Source organism: Scyliorhinus torazame, chromosome 4, assembly GCF_047496885.1.
Source record: "Scyliorhinus torazame isolate Kashiwa2021f chromosome 4, sScyTor2.1, whole genome shotgun sequence".
In the NCBI taxonomy this organism is placed as follows: domain Eukaryota; kingdom Metazoa; phylum Chordata; class Chondrichthyes; order Carcharhiniformes; family Scyliorhinidae; genus Scyliorhinus; species Scyliorhinus torazame.
The window spans coordinates 258,949,268-258,964,922 of NC_092710.1; the positions used below are offsets into that span (position 1 = coordinate 258,949,268).

At 49.3% G+C, this 15,655-nt stretch overlaps 1 protein-coding gene across 1 annotated transcript in view; it reads right to left on the reverse strand.

Annotated features, from left to right (window-relative positions):
• pex7 (peroxisomal biogenesis factor 7) overlaps positions 1-15,655 on the reverse strand; it is a 138,855-nt gene that overhangs the window by 45,063 nt on the left and 78,137 nt on the right. The window contains exons 6-7 of the mRNA XM_072499668.1: positions 1,457-1,563; positions 1,219-1,332 (exon numbers count right to left, since the gene is read on the reverse strand). Of these exons, the coding sequence (XP_072355769.1) occupies positions 1,219-1,332; positions 1,457-1,563 (221 nt within the window). The remainder of the gene's footprint in view (positions 1-1,218; positions 1,333-1,456; positions 1,564-15,655) is intronic.

A 15,655-nucleotide genomic window follows, 5' to 3' on the forward strand; every position in this document is an offset into this window, starting at 1 on the left:
CAAAATGTAATATTTCCTATCCCTTACATAGATGTATTAAATGTTTAAAAGAAATAAGAATCTGCAAGTATCAGCAAGTATCTCAAACAACGACGAATCAGACTACAGGAGGGAGATAAATTAATTGGTTGCATGGTGTACCGAAAACAACCTCTCTCGAAATGTTGGAAAGACCAAGGAACTGATCATCGACTTCAGGAAACGTAGCACGACACACACTCCTGTCTACATCAATGGCTCCAAAGTGCAGATGGTCAATAGCTTTAAGTTCCTGGGGGTCACCATCACCAACAGTCTGTCCTGGTCCACTCACGTTGATGCAACAGTCAAGAAAGCCCAACAACGTCTCTACTTCCTAAGGAAGCTAAAGATATTTGGCATGTCTGCATCGACTCTCACAAGCTTCTACAGATGTGCCATAGAGAGCATCCTATCTGGCTGCATCACAGCTTGGTATGGCAATTGCTCGGTCCAAGATCGCAAGAAACTGCAGAGTTTGGTGAACTCAGCCCAACGCATCACACAAGCTTGCCACTCCCACAGTGATTCTGTCTACACCTCCCGCTGCCTCAGGAAGGCAGACAGCATTGTCAGAGACCCCTCCCAACCAGGCATTGCCTTCTTCCAGACCCTTTCATCAGGCAGAAGGTACAGAAGTTTGAAGACCCGCACATCCAGACATAGGAACAGCTTCTTCCTCACAACTACAAGACTCCTCAACGACTCCCCCTCGGACTGATCTGTTCCCTGTAGGAATACTATTCACGACGCCCTATGCTGCTCTTGCTCATATATTTGCTTTGTTTGGCCCCTTCTTCCGCTCTGTAACCAATCATTGTTTGTCGATGTACCATTTGTCAATGTTCTCTGTTGATTATTCTTTTGTCTACTATGTACGTACTGTGTACGTTCCCTCGGCCGCAGAAAAATACTTTTCACTGTACTTCGGTACATGTGACAATAAATCAAATCAAATCAAATCAAGAGCCAACAGTTTACAAACTGGTCAGCTTCTTAAAACTTTATACAACTGGAATTGGTGAGAACCTGAAATGAAAAAGTCACTCATAACATGAGCATTGTAGGATTAAGTAAACTAAATCTCCTGAGTTGATACTTCTCAGAACACTGAATCACAAGTTTAAACCATCCAACCATTAAAAAATTAATTCAATCACCAGTGACAAGCTACAAACCAGAGACAGTTAAAAAACTTACTTTAACCCTTCGTATAGCGTACGTATGGCCAGCAAGATGATGTACTGGCAGTCGAGTATTTCTCAGGTCCCAGCACCTTAAGGTGCAGTCAACTGCTCCGGTAACAAGCACGTTCTAAATTAAATAGCAAACAATTTTATTATTTTTATTATTTTTTCCATTTTTACTTTCAATCACAATATCAGCAACTGACAAATAGGAATGGATTCATTTAATTAATTGATCTCCAAATGGTCACCTGATCATATTTACTCCAGTCACAGCTAAGTATCTCTGCTTGATGAGCAGGAATGACTATTCTGGCTCCTGCTGTCTTTATATCCCAAATTCGTAGAGTGTTATCACCTGAAATTATATGGAGAACAGACTTAGCTCTTTCATTTCCTGCATTCAAGTCAACTTCCCAAAATTACACCCGGCAAGACACATTAGCCAGCTCAGCCTCAGTACAATCAGCACAGATGCCAGTGATGTTCACTCCTTATTAGATTCAGCAATCAAGCTAAACTTGTTGGCCATAGAATTCCACTGGATTCGACTGACCTTCCATTATAACTCCAAGGTACTGTTGGAGAAGTAGTTACATGGGGTTGCAAAAATTTCTAGGTTGCCAAAAGAGAGATTTAGGGAGAGTATGGCAGGGGCCCAGTCAAAAGGAGTGATCATGCAGGAAAGAAGGGAGTTGGAGGAAGTGAGAGCTCTGGGGAACATGCAAACTTAAATATATATTCTGGGATGTTGCTAATTTATCTGTAGGAATCAGAAGGAAATCGTGAAGAACTTTTCCCCTGGCGAGATAGTAACTTAGTAACCAGATGAGTTAAACCTAGGTCGTGATGGAACGGATGGGCCGCTTCCGGCGCGGATCTGTGTGAGCTGGTTAGATCGCAGGAGAGGCCGAAATTGGCACCGACTGATTTACGAACTGGCCCGCTCCCGTTGGCGGGTTCTGGGTCATGCCTAGACATGGTGAGAAACCAATTAGGCCAATCTCTGTATTCTATGAATCTAAGATGGGGACATCATGAATAACCTCAGCCGGTACAGGAGTTGAACCCACGCTGTTGGCTTTGCTCCGCATCACAAACCAGCTGTCCAGCCAACAAAGCTAACCGATCCCCCACCCGCCCGCCCCCCTCCCCCCCCCCCCGATACAATGAGCGCGATTCAGTGACCCCGTTGTGCCCTGCGTGAATCCGAACGCAACAGGTAAATTGCACAAGAACCCCAAATCGGCCTCAACGCCGAGTGCTTGGCTGATCATGAGTCACCCAACTCTCGCTCGCTGGGCGAGATCCAGATCTACATATTTAAATTATCCTAATGGCTCATTTAAATACCAGGACGCCGGATTCGCCCGGCGCCTGGGACTCAACAGCCACACCTGGGAGACCTCGTCAGGGTGGTGTTTAGTACTGGTCCACATAAAAGCGGACCAGGCGTAACAGCATTTGGGGGCATCTTCCAGGCCATTAGAGACCTCCGGGTGGTCGGGGACATGGCAAGGTGGTACCCTGGCATTCCCTCTGGCATCTGGGCACATTGGCACTGCCAGCCAGGCACCGTCTCCCTGGTACTGCCATGGTGCCAGGCTGGCAGCACTATGGTGTCAGATTGGCACTGGCATTGGGCCTAGGAAGGGGCCTTGGTAATTAGAAGGGTGCTTCCAGGGGCCTCACCAAGGTTTTAGTAGGGTGAGGGGGGGGTTCAATAAAAGGGGGTCGGAGAAGATCAAAGCTGCCGATCAAAATGTCGGCCCGATCTGCGAACAGCCGTTCGCTCTAAGTGTAATCTTGATGGAGAGAAGCTCCGAGAACAAAAGAACCAGAAAAGTGCTGTTGAGGAGTGGGGTGTTTCTTGATGCTGGAGCCATCGAGGTATACCACACGAAACGCACCTGACAACGGACTTAGTTTTAGGTCCACTGAATCGCACCCAATAAATCCTCTTATTTGAAATTTTAAATAAAACCTCTCATTTTAAAGTTTATTGTTGCTTTTTTTTCATTTGACAGAAATAACATAATAATAATAATGGCTTGTTATCACAAGTAGGATTCAATGATGTTACTGTGAAAAGCCCCTGGTCGCCACATTCCGGTGCCTGTTCGGGAACTGAACCCGCGCTGCTGGCTTTGTTCTGCATTACAAGCCAGCTATTTAGCCCACTGTACTAAACCAGCCCCTCATGAATAAACTTGCAGAATTTCTGTGCAATTGTAAAATTAATTTTGATATCGATAAGTATAAAGTGGTGTATTTTAGTTGGACGACTAAGGAAATAACAAATAACAGAAAATGAGGACAAGGGGCGAAATTCTCCGGTATCGGCGCGATGTCCGCCGACTGCCGCCAAAAACGGCGCAAATCAGTCGGGCATCACGCCGCCCCAAAGGTGCGGAATCCTCCGCATCTTGGGGGGCCGAGCCCTAACCTTGAGGGGCTAGGCCCTCGCCGGACTGATTTCCGCCCTGCCAGCTGGCGGAAAAGGCCTTTGGTGCCCCGCCAGCTGGAGTGGAAATGACACTGCCGGGCGGCGCATGCGCGGGAGCATTAGCGGCCGCTCACGGCATCCCCGCGCATGCGCTGTGGAGGGAGTCTCTTCCGCCTCCGCCATGGTGGAGGGAAAACGGAAGGAAAAGAGTGCCCCCATGGCACAGGCCCGCCCGCGGATCGGTGGGCCCCGATCGCGGGCCAGGCCACCGTGGGGGCACCCCCCGGGGCCAGATCGCCCCGCGCCCCCCCCAGGACCCCAGAGCCTGCCCGCGACGCCTTGTCCCGCCGGTAAGAGAGGTGGTTTAATCCACGCCGGCGGGACAGGCATCCTAGCAGCGGGACTTCGGCCCATCCGGGCCGGAGATTCGAAGGGGGGGGCCCGCCAACCGGCGCGGCGCGATTCCCGCCCCCGCCGAATCTCCGGTGCCGGAGAATTCGGCAACCGGCGGGGGCAGGATTCACGCCAGCCCCCGCCAATTCTCCGACCCGGCGGGGGGTCGGAGAATCTCACCCCTGGTTTTTGTGGAGCTGTGAGGGCTCAGGAGCCATCGAAAATGGCAACCGGGGCCTGATTCTAGGAATCCTGCCCCCATCCCCTCCACTCAGAATTTTCAAGGGGCTGGGATAAGGTTGCAGGTAGCGAGCCCATACCTTGCACTCCCAACCTGGCTGGCACCACTGCAGGATAGGCATCCAGCTCTTCTGCAATTTTTGTAGAATGGGGTCAGCTCCTCAGAGCAGACATCAACCATGATGTGGATTCAGGAATCTTTTGTAAGGCCTGGTTAAAAGGTCTTACCCAGGCTTATCATGCCTCCTACCTGCCCATTCATGCCTCCACCCAGCTCCATCACCATTCATATTTTTCAATGCCAACTTGGCTGAGAGATCAGACTCTCTTAAAATGATTGTGTGTGTGAGTTTCTGACACATGTGCAGAGAAGATTGATAGCTTTATGATGTTACAATAAGCTATTTTTGGGTGATGGCTTTTGTCAATGGCTCAATGTTTATTTTAACAAGATAAAGAGGCGTCAAATGCTGATCGCTTCACTTACTGACACTGTAAAAGTCTGATATATTGACACTTCTATAGGACAACAGCAACAGCAGGCTCGTTTTATAAAATTATGAATAGGTGCGTTTTTAAGCAGTTCCATGCAAGTCACTGTTAATATAAGGTTCAATGATTCTGTATAGACTATATACTGGGTGAATAGGCATAATAGTCCCACAGGTTAATATATGGTGCCATTCAAGGGTGGGTGAGGAGCACAAGTTGACAGATGTGGTATGGAAGTGGGTGGGGATGAAGGGGTGTGAGGGGGCGAGGGCTAGAGGGCCTAAAATTAAGCAGAAAACTAGGATAAAGTCCCCCAAATATTAGGCAGGCCGTAAAAACAGCCCCCCTTGGCAATGGCTGCCTGTGGCTGCCCTCAATCGGCTTTTGGGTTTGGTGGGCCAGACTTCACCCTGCACCCGAACCCATAGATTGTGGATGACAAGGCACTTTCTATCCAGGGGGCGCTTTCTACCCAGGGGACACTTTCAACCCAGGGGGCACTTCGACCCAGGGGGCACTTCGACCCAGGGGGCACTTCGACCCAGGGGGCACTTCGACCCAGGGGGCACTTCGACCCAGGGGGCACTTCGACCCAGGGGGCACTTCGACCCAGGGGGCACTTACAACCCAGGAAGCACTTTCGACCCAGGCAAGTCTGCCAAGTTGAGAAATTTCCCGACTTCAGCTATCCCCCTTGGTAGTGAAATTCTGGTCCTTAGAGTGCGAATGTAGTAGAGAAACAAAGGGCTCTCGTGATAAAAATTTACAATCAGTAAAGTAACAACACAAGTTAGCAAGAACATAAAAATGCAAACAATGCACTGGAGTTCATTTCTGGAGAGATTAAATTGAAAAATAAGGAAGTTAAAATAAATGTACATAGAACATACGGTGCAGAAGGAGGCCATTCGGCCCATCGAGTCTGCACCGACCCACTTAAGCCCTCACTTCCACCCTATCCCCGTAACCCAATAACCCCTCCTCACCTTTTTGGTCACTAAGGGCAATTTATCATGGCCAATCCACCTAACCTGCACGTCTTTGGACGGTGGGAGGAAACCGGAGCACCCGGAGGAAACCCACGCAGACACAGGGAGAATATGCAGACTACGGACTTCCGGTGGCGGCCATGGAGGAGTAGGTCGCACATTTGATAGCTCCCGCCTGTGACGGACGTTTGGACCTTTTTCCCCTGTTTTTTCCGGATTTTATGGGATAAATCGGTGAAGAATGAGACAGTGAGGAGAAATCCCCCTCCAGTGTATGGAGAATTGGACCAGAACTGGCCATGTGAGAAGACAAAGTCCTATAAGGAAGACGCGAGCAGAGCCGTTATTGCGGGAAAGCATGGCGGAGGGCAAGGGCCGCGGGGAGATGGCACAGTGGTCAACAGAGCAGCTGGTGAAGTTTTTTGAAGATTGCTTCGCCAAGCTGAAGAAAGACACGCTGGACCCAATTAAGGCTTCAATTGATCAAGTTATGCAGAATCAAGAGACCCACGGAAGAGCGATCCAGGAGGTGGAGAAAAAGATGTCCGAGCACGAGGAATACAGAACCGTGCTGGGACCAAGGTGGAGATGATGAACGACCGCCAGAAAAGAATGCAGGAGAAGCTGGAGGACATGGAGAACAGGTCCAGGAGGCAGAATCTTAGAATTGTCAGCCTTCCTGAAGGCAGTGAGGGATCGGATGTGAGGGCCTATGTGACGGAAATGTTGGAGAAGTTGATGGGGCTGAGGCGTTCCCTCGGCCCCTGGAAGTGGATAGAGCGCACAGAGCCCTCGCGAAGAAGCCCCGAGCGAATGAGCCGCCGAGGGCGATGGTGGTACGCTTTCACCGATTCCTGGACACGGAACACGTTCTGCGGTGGGCCACGAAGGAAAGGAGCAGCAAGTGGGAGAAGTGTGAGCTGCGCATTTATCAGGACCTGGGCGCGGATTTGGCGAAGAGGCGAGCTGGGTTTAATTGGGAAAAAACGGCCCCTCTTTAAGAAGGGGGTGAAGTTCGGAATGTTTTACACAGCCTGTCTGTGGGTCACACATGAGGAACGGGGCTTCTACTTCGAAACACCAGACGAAGTATGGACTTTTATTAAAGAAAAGAGGCTGGAGGCAAACTAAAAGACACTGAAGCCTTGGAGAAGTACTGTGGCGATGATTTGTTGTGCTGGGCTGTATAAGTACAAGTAGTGTTATGTGTAATAAGGGGCTGTTTGGATGGCTAAAGGTAACTTTGTCTTGCAGGGAGCTGGTTAGAGGAATAGTGAGGGGCAAGCAGGTGTTAAACTAGAGCTTGACTTGGAGGGTTGGGTTTCTAGTGTTGTTAGGGGGTGAGGGAGAGGGGGGGGGCTGCTTTGCTTAGCGATCTTGATCAACAAACGAGTGGCATTTGAGGCAGGGAGAATCGTGTCAGACAAGGGGGGTAGGTACATAATGGTGAGTGGGAAGCTGGAGGGGGTGTGGGTGGTACTCGTGAATATATATGCTCCGAATTGGGACGACGTGGAATTTATGAGGGGGGTGTTAGGTAAGATCCCAGACTTAGAGTCACATAACCTGATCATGGGAGGAGACTTTAACACAGTCATTGATCCGGAATTGGACCGGTCAAAATCCAGGACAGGGAGGAGGCTGGCCGCGGCAAAGGAATTGAAGGGGTTTATGGAACAGATGGGGGGAGTAGACCCATGGAGGTTTGCACGGCCAAGGGCGAAGGAGTTTTCTTTTTTCTCACATGTCCACAAGGTATACTCTCGCATCAACTTTTTTGTTCTGAGCAGGGCACTAATACCGGAGGTGGTGGATACTGAGTACTCGGCAATCACAGTGTCGGATCATGCCCCGCACTGGGTGGATCTACGGGTTAGTGTGGAGAGAGAGCAACGCCCGCTGTGGAGACTGGATGTGGGGTTGCTAGCAGTCGAAGCGATCTGTGGGCGGGCTAACAAGTCCATCCAGAACTACCTGGAAACAAATGATACGGGGGAGGTCTCTGCAGCGACGGTCTGGTAAGCTTTGATGGCAGTATTCAGAGGGGAGTTAATCTCAATACGGGCCCACAGAGAAAAGGCGGAACTGGCTGAGAGGGATAGGTTAGTGGAGGAGATACTCCAGATGGACAGGATACTCGGAGGCCCCGGACGCGGATCCACTGAGGGAGTGGCGGAGGTTACAGGCGGAGTTTGGGCTGTTGACCACAAGGAAAGCGGTGGAACCGTTGAGGAAGGCAAGGGAGGCGATTTATGAGTACGGGGAAAAGGCAAGCAGAATGTTAGCGCACCAGCTCAGGAAAAGGGAGGCGGCCAGGGAGATAGGTAAAGAGTAGAGGCGGGAATACAGATCTATCCCAGTGAGGGTGAATGAGGTGTTTAAGGACTTTTATCGTAAATTATATGAGTCGGAACCCCCGGCTGGGGTGGAGGGGAGGAGGCAGTGTTTGGATCAGTTGAGGCTTCCGAGGGTAGATGAGGATCTGGTGGAAGGTCTGGGAGCCACAATTGAGATTGAGGAAATAATCGAGTTTTGTATTCGAGCATGCAGTCAGGCAAGGCCCCGGGGCCTGAAGGCTGTCCGGTGGAATTCTATAAGAAGGTTCCAGAGATATTGAGCCCACTGCTGGTGAGGACATTTAATGAAGCAAGAGAGAAAGGAGTCCTCCCCCAACAATGTCGCAGGCCTCAATTTCATTGATCCTGAAACAGGAGAAGGATCCGGAGCAATGTGGATCATACAGGCCAATTTCTCTCCTGAATGTGGATGCCAAACTGCTGGCTAAGATACTGGCCACAAGGATAGAGGACTGTGTCCTGGAGGTGATAGGGGAAGACCAGATGGGATTTGTAAAGGGCAGGCAACTCAAGGCCATTACACAAATGAACTGCTCTTGTGTATTTCAGGCCCGTTGGAGGGGATGGGGAAGTAATGCGAATCCTGGGGGAATTTGGCAATTTTCCGGGGTATAAATTGAACATGGGGAAAAGCAAGATGTTCGCGATCCAGGCAAGAGGACAGGAGAAGAGACTGGGAGAGCTTCCGCTTGGAATGGTAGGAAAGAGCTTTTGGTATCTGGGAATCCAGGTGGCCCGGGTGTGGGAGGCACTGCACAAGTTAAACTTTTCCCAGCTGGCAGAACAAATGGAAGGGGACTTTAAGAGATGGGACATGCTCCCGCTATCACAGACCGTGAAAATGATGGTCCTCCCCAGATTTCTGTTCGTCTTTCAGTGCCTCCCTATCTTCATCCCAAAGGCCTTTTTCAAGCGGGTGAATAAGGTTATTTCGGGCTTTGTGTGGGCGAGTAAAACCCCGCGAGTGAAGAAAGTGTTGCTGGAGCGCAGTCGGGGGGGGGGGGGGGGGGTGCGGGGGGGGGGGCGCTGCCTAACTTCTGCGATTACTACTGGGCGGCTCATATAGTCATGATTAGGGAGTGAGTAGTGGGGGAGCGGTCGGTGTCGGTGTGGGAGTGGATGGATGTGGCATCATGCAAAGACACCAGTTTGGGAGCACTGATAATGACACCTCTTCCGTTCTCGCCCGATACTCACATGTCCGGTGGTGGTGGCGGCTCTGAGAATCTGGGGGCAGTGGAGCAGATATAACAGAGTAGAGGGAGCATCAGTTTGGACCCCGATTTATAATAATTATCAGTTTGTACCGGGTAGGCTGGATGGTGGGTTCCAGAGATAGCAAAGGGCAGGAATTAGAAGGATGGGGGATCTAATTATAGACGGGAGCTTTCCCAGCTTGAAAGCCTTGGAGGATAAATTTGAATTGCCAGCAGGGAACGGGTTTAGGTATTTGCAGGTGTGCGACTTCCTGAGAAAGCAGTTCCGGCCTTTCCGCTGCTGCCGCAATGGGGGATACAGGATAGAGTAGTTTCCAGTACCTGGGTGGGAGAGGGGAAGGTTTCAGATATTTACCAGGAGCTTTCGGAGGAGGAGGAAACTCCGGTGGAGGAGCTTAAGGGCAAGTAGGAGGATGAGCTAGGAAGAGAGATAGAGGCGGGTTTTGGGCAGATGCCCTAATCAGGGTTAATACCTCCTCATCGTGTGCCAGGCTTTGCCTGATACAATTTAAGGTAGTCCACTGGGCACACATGACAGCGGCTAGGGTCAGCAAGTTTCTCGGGGCTGAGGATAGGTGTGCGAGGTGCACGGAAAGTCCAGCAAATCATGCCCACATGTTTTGGGCATGCCCGAAGCTTGGAGGGTTTTGGCAGGGTTTTGAGAAGGCAATGACCACGGTACTAAAAACACAGGTGGTGCCGAGTCCGGAGTCTCCACGATCTTTGGAGTGTCGGAAGAGCCGGGAGTTCAGGGAGCGAAAGAGGCTGACGTCTTGGCCTTTGCCTCCCTGGAAGCCCGGAGACGGATCTTGTTAATGATGAGGGACTCGAAGCCCCCGAGTGTAGAGACCTGGGTCAGTGACATGGCTGGGTTTCTCAGTCTCAAGAAGATAAAGTTCGACTTAAGAGGGTCAATGGTCGGGTTCACCCGGAGGTGGCAGCCGTTCGTCGACTTTCTCGGGGAAAATTAAAATGTCAGCAGGTGCAGTATTCTGGGGGGGGGGGGATGTTTATTATACCATGTTTATGTCATTTTATTATTGTTATTTTTTTTAAAATTCAAATACCTTAATAAAAAATTTTTTTTTAAAACATGCAGACAGTGACCCAGCGGGGCCCTGGGAACCTGAGACCCTGGCACAGTGAAGCCACAGTGCTATCCACTTGTGCTACCATGCTGCCCAAATGGGCGGCACGGTAGCACAGCGCTCTGTTGCTTCACAGCGTCAAGGTCCCAGGTTCAATTCCCCGCTGGGTCACTGTCTGTGCGGAGTCGCACGTTCTCGCAGTGTCTGCGAGCGTTTCCTCCAGGTGCTCCGGTTTCTATTTCCCCTAGTAATTGACTTTTCCACTCTGGGAAAAAGCACATGACTATCCACTCTGTCCATGCCACTCATAATTTTGTAAACCTTTATCAGGTCGCCCCTCGACCTCCTTCGTTCCAGTAAATACAGTCAGGGATCATTCAACGTTTTGGCCTCAAACTCCTTCCTGCGGTTACAAATTCCACAGGCTGGGTGAAGAAATTTCTCCTCATTTCTGTCCTAAATGGTTAACCCCTATCCTCAGACTGTGACTCCTGGTTCTGGACAACCCCACCATCGAGAACATTCTCTCTGCATCTACCCGATCTAGTCCTGTTACAATTTTTAAAATATACATTTTTATTGGTTTCATATTCATTTATAACAACATTACAACAGATACCACACAATAAGAAAGGGAAATCTAAAAAATGGGTATACAAAAGGAAAAATAAACAGGCATACCACAAAAGTAACAAATGTACAGATATGGGCCCCCCCGATAATCGGTTGTCACATACTAATTATATACATGTTGCCTTCTGGTATTAAAACATACCAGGGGCTTGTTTGGTGCCAACCTGGTGTATCTTGGTGTTGTAGTTTTGGTCGCACCCATGCGTTTCCTTGTCCCTTGTCCCCTCTGGCTCCTCCGCCCTGCTTGCCCTGCGTTCGGAATGTGTCTTCCCCATCATTTAAAAAATGGTGTTCTGATCTCTGCCTGCACTGAGGAGTTTCAGCAAATGGGGCTCCTCAGTGCAAGAAATGTTGCTATGTGTGGCCCCGTATCTAACCAGAGTCGCGTTAGACAGGGCTGTGCTTCTCGGTGCTGCGAGAGCCGGGAAACACACGGCTAAACGTGCTCACCATGGCACATCGTTCCCATTTTGTTTGATCGCGCCCAGTACATCTGAGGAGAATCGCCCTATCTGTTAGAGATTTGAATTAATCATGTCATTCTCCAGATCAAAGTAAGGTTGAAAAGCAATTGGTAAACAAGGAAAATTCTTAAAGTATCCATGTACTTTTCGGATCAGAGGTGCTTCAGAACATAAAGTTAATTAGCTTAAATCTCTGTCTGGGACATCCCAGGTGTGCCACCTTGCTATGGGGATAGATTGCAACAAGGCAGTCTTTGCTTTCTTTTCTCTCTGACACAAACAAATATAGAGAAAGAAAGCTGCCTGCAGTGGGTGAATGGAAACAGATAAGAGCAGTAGCAAAGGGCTGACAAAAAGGCTGTTTTTTGATTTTTGAATCAGTGAGCAAGAAAGCAGTGAAACCCATACTTGATCTGGGCGGTCCAGTATCAGTGAGATGCTTAAAAGGAATTGGAGAATCATCTGGCCGAATACCTCGGAGAACAGCAGGAACATTGAAGAAAATCAAAGTGAATTCCTGAGAACTGTAAAATACCTTTCTTTGGTCCCAAGAGAAGTGAAAGAACCCTCCAGACCCTGGAAAGTATAGTACTGGGTGAATTGGTTTGTTATGATTTTGGAGTTTAATGAATATGGGTTTACAAAATATAGGGTTAAATTAGTAGTACTTGCTTTGTTTAATTCATGGGCAACTTTATTTATTCAAAACATGCAATCTTATGGCACAATTTTTTCATTAATGACTGCGAGTTTGAATTTATTTTTCAAGTAGAACATAGAACATAGAACATTACAGTGCAGTACAGGCCCTTCGGCCCTCAATGTTGCGCCGACCTGTGAAACCACTCTAAAGCCCATTTACACTATTCCCTTATCGTCCATATGTCTATCCAATGACCATTTGAATACCCTTAGTGTTGGCGAGTCCACTACTGTTGCAGGCAGGGCATTCCTCACCCTTACTACTCTCTGAGTAAAGAACCTACCTCTGACATCTGTCCTATATCTATCTCCCCTCAATTTAAAGCTATGTCCCCTCGTGCTAGACATCACCATCCGAGGAAAAAGGCTCTCACTGTCCACCCTATCCAATCCTCGGATCATCTTGTATGCCTCAATTAAGTCACCTCTTAACCTTCTTCTCTCTAACAAAAACAGCCTCAAGTCCCTCAGTCTTTCCTCATAAGATCTTCCCTCCATACCAGGCAGCATTCTGGTAAATCTCCTCTGCACCCTTTCCAATGCTTCCACATCCTTCCTATAATGTGGTGACCAGAATTGCACGAAATGCTCCAAATGCGGCCGCACCATAGTTTTGTACAGCTGCAAAATGACCTCATGGCTCCGAAACTCAACCCTCTACCAATAAAAACTAACACACCGTACGCCTTCTTAACAACCCTCTCAACCTGAGTGGCAACTTTCAGGGATCTATGTACATGGACACCGAGATCTCTCTGCTCATCCACACTGCCAAGAATCTTACCATTAGCCCAGTACTCTGTCTTCCTGTTATTCCTTCCAAAATGAATCACCTCACACTTTTCTGCAGTAAACTCCATTTGCCACCTCTCAGCCCAGCATTGCAGCTTATCGATGTCCCTCTGTAACTTGTAACATCCTTCCGTACTGTCCACAACTCCACCGACTTTAGTGTCACCTGCAAATTTACTCACCCACCCTTCTACGCCCTCCTCCAGGTCATTTATAAAAATGACAAGCAGCAGTGGCCCCAAAACAGATCCTTGTGGTACACCACTAGTAACTGGACTCCAGTCTGAACACTTCCCATCAACCATACACCCTTTGTCTTCTTCCAGCTAGCCAATTTCTGATCCAAACTGCTAAATCTCCCTGAATCCCATGCTACCGTATTTTCTGCAGTAGCCTACCATGGGGAACCTTATCAAACGCTTTACTGAAATCCATATACACCACATCAACTGCTTTACCCTCATCCACCTGTTTGGTCACCTTCTCAAAGAACTCAATAAGGTTTGTGAGGCACGACCTACCCTTCACAAAACCGTGTTGACTATCTCTAATCAAATTATTCCTTTCCAGATGATTATACACCCTATCTCTTATAAACCTTTCCAAGATTTTGCCCACAACAGAAGTAAGGCTCACTGGTCTATAGTTACCTGGGTTGTCTCTACTCCCCTTCTTGAACAAGGGGACAACATTTGCTATCCTCCAGTCTTCTGGCACTATTCCTGTTGACAAAGATGACTTAAGGATCAAAGCCAAAGGCTCAGCAATCTCCTCCCTAGCTTCCCAAAGAATCCTAGGATACATCCCATCCGACCCAGGGGACTTATATAAGTTAATGATGTCCCTTGAGATCATAACATTGTCTTTAACTGCTGTTTATTTTTGTTTTATTTTCATTAGAAATCCTGAAACCCAAGACAGTGGGCGGGATTCTCCGCCGCGCCACATTTCTGCCCCGACCGGCCGGCGGGATTCGCCGTTACGCCAGCCGGTCAATGGGGTTTCCCATTGTGGGGCAGCCCCACGTCGTCGGGAAACCCCTGGGCGCCGGCATAACGGAGAATCACGCCGGCGGAGAATCCCAGCCAGTGTATCTGAAGCCTCAATAATTCAAGGAATAATTAGAACAAATAATTCCAAAGATGGCCAGTGAAGGAAAATGTCAGTTGTTTATGGCAATTTGAATGTTGAGGTCTGACACATCAATTTGACTGCATTGAAGTCCATAAAGTAACTGTGAAAGTTAAGCTTATTCTCTGGGGACTTCTGGTGGCGGCTATGAGGGAGTACGTCGCACATTTGGTGGCTCTCGCTCCGGTCGGACCGTTGGACCTTTCCCCCTCACTTTTTTGTGCTTTTGAGGGCTGGATCTGAAGGCATAGGCACTCAGGCACTGACTCCAGATATAGGAATTAAGAAGCAGAAAGAATCGAAAACAGCTGAAGAAGTGGGCAAGCAAGGGCAGTGTGGAGGCTGCTGAGGACAATATGGCCGATGTTCGGACCCCGGTGCAGACAGCCCAGCCAACAACGGAGCATCTGTTGAAGGTCATCCAATAGGGCTTCACCGTGCTGAAACGGGACAGTTTAGACCCGAACCAGAAATCAATCGAGCACAGGCTGGATGCCCAGGATCGGATGATCCAGAAGCTGGAGAAGGCGCTGGAGGAGCAGGAGGATCACCAAACGGTGGTGGAGGTGGAGATGGGGAGGCTGAAAGACCAACAAAAAAGGCTTCTGGAGAAGGTGGAGGACTGGAAAATGGATCTCGTCGGCAGAATTTAAGGATCGTTGGTCGCCGGAGGGGGCTGAGGGAGTGGATGCTGCTGCGTATGTGGCAGGCATGTTCCAGAAGCTGTTGGGGAATTATGTCTTCCCTCATCCGTTGGAGGTGGACAGGGCGCACAGGGTGCTGGCGAGGCAGCCACGAGCGCCCCCACCCCGCCCCCCCCGAGCGATGGTGGTCAGGTTCCACAGGTTCCTGGACAAGGAGTCGGTGCTACAGTGGGCCAAGCGTACGCGGGGCTGCAATTGGAACAATAGTGTCTTGCGCATCTGCCAGGATCTGAGCGTGGAGGTGGCCAGAAGGAGGGCAGGCTACAGGCAAGTCAAAGAGATTTTGTTTAAGAAGCAGGTGAAGTTTGGGCTGCTGTACTCGGCGCACCTTTGGGTCACACACGAGGGACAGCACCATTATTTTGAGCAGCCCGAGGACGCGATGGACTTCGCCAAGAAAGAAGGGCTGGTGCCAAACTGAAGACTTTTGGACTTAAGTTAAAAAGTTATTGAGTGATGTTCATATGTTTTTTTGCTTCTTGCTTTTTTCTTCTGTATTCGAGTTTTTGTTGGTGAAGAGCGAGGTTAAGGTATTTGGTTCTGGGGGCTTTTTGTGTTCTGTTGGGGGTGGTTGGAAGTGCCTGTTACTTACTTTGTATTACTTGAATTGCACCAGTGTCGGGGTTTTCTTTGTTCCTTGGGGTTTTTTTTCAGAGCAATTGCTCGAGGATGGCTGGTTTGGGGAAGTGGTGTCGATGGGCGGGGAGGGTGGGTCAGAGGGAACAATAGGTGGGAGCCTTGTTGGCGCCGGAGTCGAGAGTCACCAGGCTAGCTGGGTGAGCTGGTCTACGGAAGCCAGGTG